General features: G+C 32.5%; 1 protein-coding gene across 1 annotated transcript in view; it reads left to right on the forward strand.

Annotated features, from left to right (window-relative positions):
* LOC130899008 (uncharacterized) overlaps positions 1 to 6,085 on the forward strand; it is a 41,663-nt gene extending 35,578 nt beyond the window's left edge. The window contains exons 5-8 of the mRNA XM_057808667.1: positions 869 to 1,029; positions 2,443 to 2,583; positions 4,014 to 4,179; positions 5,663 to 6,085. Coding sequence (XP_057664650.1) covers positions 869 to 1,029; positions 2,443 to 2,583; positions 4,014 to 4,179; positions 5,663 to 5,805 — 611 coding nt within the window. The 3' untranslated portion in view covers positions 5,806 to 6,085. The remainder of the gene's footprint in view (positions 1 to 868; positions 1,030 to 2,442; positions 2,584 to 4,013; positions 4,180 to 5,662) is intronic.
* The last annotated feature ends 171 nt before the right edge of the window (positions 6,086 to 6,256 follow it).

A 6,256-nucleotide genomic window follows, 5' to 3' on the forward strand; every position in this document is an offset into this window, starting at 1 on the left:
CTCGGTCGTTCTAAGAGTCCGCTTAGTAGTTGTTGCAGTCTCCGACCTCGTTTCTATAGACACAATCCTTGACAATAGCGAGAGAACCAAGAAGAAGCGAACTTTCAGTTTTTAATTATCGTAATTGATAATTGTTTTTGAAATACGCGTTTTTTAACGCCAAACTCATTTCAAGTTTAAGTAAAATGTTTAACTTTATTTTTCAATGCAAAAATGAGGAAAAACATAACAAAGAAAAAAATTTTTTTAATGTTTAATAAAGTTATGTAAAGAAATTTATTTTTATATATATTTTATTTTATACATAAAACTATAATTTTCCCCTATCGATTGCAGGCAACTGCGTTTCGATATCGTTAATATTTTCAAAAGGACGCGTGATTTAAAAAAAAGGATATATATCCGATTTTTGCGGCCGCCATCTTGAATTTTCCGAATCGGAAGAAACATAAATTTTCTATAGCAGACAATCTATGATTTTATTTTGAACTCGAAGCGGCTATTTTCAATATGGTTGCCAGTTAAAAAACGACTTTTCGAAAAAAATTTTTGGAAAATTTCAAGTCGAAAAAATTTTCATTTAAATAGTCGACTTCCATCATCGTGTAGGGCATAGAATTTGATCTCTAGGAATTTTTTGTGTGAGTACGTCAGAAAAAGTTATAAGCAAAAATACCGTCGAATTTTAGTGCTTTCAAGCTGCGTTTCGAGCTTTCATGGGATTTGGTTAGAAATCTAGGAAGGCGATAAGGATCGGTGCACTTACGTAAAAAAAATTCTCACCCCTACTTTTATTAATTTTCTCTTTATATACTTACTTTCCCGGACTAATAACTTTTTATGTATTTTAGTACTATTCTGTTTACAGCTATGTCACAAATGGATGAATGTCAGTCAACACCAACTTTATTAGAAGCTGGAATAGAACCGCAAGTGAGCCTTAGTTCTTTAGGAATTATCGTCGGACACGAACTTCTTGAGTCTTGTACGCGGCTTTCGGTGTCATTGGAACAAAATGGTCTATTTCAGGTAATTTGAATTTAGCACAATACATTCCATTGAAGCATTCAGTAGTCCCGCCATGTCGAAGAATCAAAAAATTTCGATGTAAACCAAGATTATTATGTCGATTTCTACCCTTAACTTTCAACTTTTTATAGCTTTGTTTGCGAACCAATCCAGTATTTGATTGCATACGCACTTTCAGGTTGCATTCCACAAAGAACTTACGACAATCACGTTCACGACCACAATATTTCCCGTTCCACTTAGTTCAGAGCGTTATAATCGTAAACCCTAGTGGAATGGATTACGATTCACCTCTTGAAAAGTGTCGTCGTGAATGGTAGTCATGACGTCATGAGTGATGTTCTCGCCTCGACCACAATGATCGTAGTCGCTATGTGGAACGCCTAAAAGAGTATTTCAGGCGTCGTCAACGTTTAGTGAAATGCACCCTCGAAGTTGTCACTTGCGGTCATAGAGTTAATGTTAAAGATTGAGTGAGTGGCATGTAAGTGGAATTACACTATTGGAAGAAAGAAAAAGAGCATCGATTTACCACTCTCTATACGCTATTAAAATTGTTATTACCCTTCTTTGCTGTTTCCCCCTATTCACAATAGAGTAGAGAGTGGCATACCCTTATATGTAATACTCCTATATGGATAGTTCTTATGGAAAAAAACGTCTCTACTTTACGGTGCCGACAGTATCCATTTTCTCTCTTGTTCGAGACACTTTATCTATACTGCGCATGCTTGAAAATTCTCTAAAATATCATTAGTGGAAAAATAATAACTAACTGAAGCTCTCGGAGGAGAGAGAAAGAGAGAACGATACGCTATTTGTTTCACTTAGTCGGAACACCTTCCACTCATAGAAACTGTTCATATAGGAGTATTACATATAAGGGTATACCGACGGTCGTTCTCTCTCTATCAACAATTCCGGACTACTTGAACAACCTATCATACCTCGCTCTCTCTATCTTTTATATGAATTGTTGTTCGAGGTTCCTTCAAATCTGAAGTTTTAATAACAGTTACGTATTCTTGGATCACATTGGATAGATATTGTTTCCGACTCGGTTCTAGCAATTCTCGGATTCTTATTACAACAAGTGCAGTTTGGTTTCGTATGTTTCATACCAAAAAGTTTTACTACTAAATGCCTATTGGTCTCAACCAGCCTCCCTCATTTTATGTTTTTCGGACCAGAAGATTTAACACAAAAATATTCAAAAATGAAAGAAGTCGACATGTCCTTGTAAAACAAAAACCTGAACTGGTTCGGCATCAGTTTTAGTTGTCACCTGCGAACAAAGCTAAAAGTTCCTTAGCGTCTGATAAGACTGTTTTTTCAAAAAATTGTATTCAATAATTTTCTATTACATTTCAACATAAACGTACCATTCTGTTAATCTTTTTTTTTTTGTTTTAGAGTAATGTTTCTCGGTCTTTGAGTGCAAGTCAATCTTCAAGACTTAGTCAAAATTATTCAGGTTTAAAAATGACGTTGGAGGAACTAAAAGCTGTTAACAAATACGCAGAGAGTACAAGAAGCTTAAGTTATTTATTGCAAGTGAGTTTTTTTATTTTTCATAAAAATCGCAAAATAATTTCGGCGAAAAGTGATATTGATTTTGGGATAATTATTAAATCAGTTTATAAAATATATTCTTAGCTAAATGATCAAATTGTTTTAGAGAATGGTACGTAACCTTCGAATCATATATTATTGTTATCCAAAAGCATTCAAAATTAGATACCAGCGACAGTTCAAACTTGACAAATTACTCTGCTAATTATTGTATAAACTAGTTGGGGGTATTTCGAGTTTTCGTCATAACATATTTCTCATTAAATATATACAGGGTGTTTCTATATTCGACCAACAACGCTCTTCCACAGAGAGATCTCAATAAATTATTCATTTTGATATAGGAATACGAACCCTTACGGGGCCTAGTTGCTGAAGTATAGGGTATTCAAAATTTAAATCAAAATCAAAAATTTTCCATAAATCAAGAACGCATTTAAATTTTTTTCCAAATTTGGTGACCAATATGCTCCTTAATAAAGTAATATTTTGACAAAAACAAACTATGGAAAAATTTAACCAGTGGCGCACTGTCAGGGTTGTCACTTTTATCCCCGTATTTTAAGAGATTGCCCAGAATGTTATGTTCTAATATATGGAGAGATAAATATTTTGGGAAGTTTTTGACTAAAAAATGAGTGATCGGCTGAATATTCTCTAAGTTCTCCTTACTAGAATTCCCAAAAACTATTATAGAATGAATAGTGAGTAGCAACGAATTTAATTTGCTTGAACTGACTTGGATGGAAATAGTCTTGTCTGTAAAATAGATAAAACATACATTCATATATTTAGACACGGGTTTTCCAATTGTTTCCATTTTCAAATTGTAAAAAGCTCGTTCTATATCGGTAAACTCTCTCAATCCCAGATTATTTTGAACCAAAACTTTCTATTTATGTTCTTGGGGAAAGCTAATGCATTCACAATAAAATAATTTTGCACAAGAATCTCAGAGCCAAACAAAACAATACTGATTTGAACATTTCTCTATATAATATGTATTAGACAAGATAATCTTCATCGAGCATTTCAGAATTATGATGAGTATGATTTTTATGGGAATAATGTTAAAAGCATCATAACCTCATGAGTTCCAATTCAATGGTGTACATACTTATATCTAGTTTTCAAAATTCACATTATCTTGAATGAATAATTGAACTTAGTCTAACCAATGTTTTTCTATAAAAAGATATGTTTAGTTCCTTCTAATATGTTTGGATATTAGAGCTCTCACTAAACAACACCATTTAAAATTGTGGAATTTTGTTGACTTACCACTATATATTTCCTAGAGGTGTATGTACATTTTATGTATTTTTCTATTCCTCTTTCACTTTCATAACCAAAATTTCATTTTGTAATTACTGGTATTTAACTGTTGTTTTAGTATGTCTTTTCTTTCTTAGGTGCATGAAAGACAAACGGAAAGAATGAAAACTAGATCTCAATGGTTCCTAGGTCCTCAAGTAGATTGTGCTGGTTGTTGCAGTTCTTTAGACTTACCCCTTAACGAAATGGATGTATCCGCTTTGACTAACGCATTTTTAAGAAAATCCTCTTCTGGGACCATAGGTAATAATAATAATAAATGGTTTTTTTTTTAAGGAACAATGCTTTTACCAATAAAGTGGCAATTATACAGAACCAGTAAATGAACACTGCAAATAGGAAGAGAAATATTATTAAGGATTTTTTTGGCAAATGTATGAAGTGCAAACCTTCAATGGAGAGTATTTACCACTAGCATAATCATACACTAGAAGATGTTTAATAAATTTGAATTAATTAGAACATGAACTCCTTACTACAATTACTATTTATTGTCATGAGTCGAGTGAAGAACAAATGGGTAGCTATTGGTAATGAATAAGAAAGCTAACCAATACTCCTGTTGGATGTTGCTGTATCAAACAATGACTTAGACAAATACGACGAGGTGATGGTAGATTTGTCATATCATACTGATCTTGATTTCGGAATAGGAGAATATATGCGCATATAAAGTTAATTAGGACACCAAACATGAAACATTTTCAGTCTATCTGCCTAATTTGAATTGTTTTATTGCTTTGAACTAATTATATAACCTAAAGCTGAAAGTTTTTCAGAATGATTATTTTATACATTGAACAGTGTATAGGGTTCATCCAAAGTAGTAAAAAATATTGTCAGCAGTCCTTTATCCAATTTTCAAAGAAATAGTTGTAATATCGTGCAAGTCTCATTGTTAATAAGGTACAGGGTCTTGTTTTTTTTATGAACCATCTCAAACTGGCGGTGAAATTTTTTCCCTATTAATGCTACTGTAAAAACTAATAATTTTGAATTAAAAAAATAATTCAAAAGATAAACAATATACAGAGAAGAGTACAATACGTGAACCACACGTTACAAGTGGTCAATAAGTCTTTTGAATCAATGATTGGTTTGGGGCTATCGACTATTGGAATTATTTTTAATTTATCTGTGAGACATATCTAAATTTTCAAAGACAATGAACTCCCAGCTTACAATTTGAAGGCAGTGATCATAAAAAAGCACATCTGTTAGCTATTAAAACATCGATCGCTCCTTGTATTTTATGTGAAGGTGCATTTTTTAATATCTTCAAGAGGCAAGGATCACTTTAACTTACCTTTAACTGAATTTTCGATTTTATAACAACAAAACACGTCCGTACATTTAGACAACTGTAAAAACTATCTACGCGCGATGCATAATGGCGCCGCTTGCTAGATGGCAATATTAGTAGCAATAACAGAAGTTCGAGATTTTAACGTGACCGGCATTACCCACTGACCGCCATTCCCTCATCTTACTCTAGTAGCGTCGGGTAAACAGTAACAAAGGCCACACAAAACACATGAGGCAAACTAACTTCAGCTGTTGAGACCCCTTCTTCAATATCTACTACAAAGCATTATTTTCTTATGTATATCTATTACAATATTATTATTATGAATTATTACATGTAACAATACTTTATATTACTTTGGAAGTACCTTATATAAATACTAATAATTTGCTTTCTTCTTTAAAAGAAATATTTTTGCAGTTGGCATTGCTGGGTTATCTATAAGTGCAGAATCTGTCCAGAAACGGCCAAGTGTTAAACGTACAAATTCCAGAGATAAAAGGCTTCTTCATAGATCGACTAGTAGACGAAATAAGGAAAATAATCCACGTCCAAACATCTAGACTTTTTTTTAATTCCACATTGAAATTATGTATTGAATCGTATATTTGTGGTTTATGGAATGATATATTGAATTTTAAGATTTTTGTGTACCATATTTATATTATATGGAAAAATGTCTGAAATATTAACTGGTTCTATTTAAAACCAGCCCAACTATCTGTGATACTAGTTTATAGAAAATTGATGTATTATTTATAACTATATATCTTTAAATGCCATTGTGTTCAATGTCTATTTCCTTGTTTCAAGATTCTTTGAAATATAAATCAACATTTACAAGTCTGAATTTATTACTCCCTCAATGGATACTCCTGTTTTCAACATTTTGTGAAAACATATGCGCCTGTTGATGTCAGCCCGACACCAACAGTCTCAAACTGACATGAAAATGAATTTTTCTGAATTCAAACCTTTGTCAAGAACAAAATTCTTTCTAATTAACAAATAAGG

This window comes from Diorhabda carinulata, chromosome 1, assembly GCF_026250575.1.
Source record: "Diorhabda carinulata isolate Delta chromosome 1, icDioCari1.1, whole genome shotgun sequence".
Lineage (NCBI taxonomy): Eukaryota > Metazoa > Arthropoda > Insecta > Coleoptera > Chrysomelidae > Diorhabda > Diorhabda carinulata.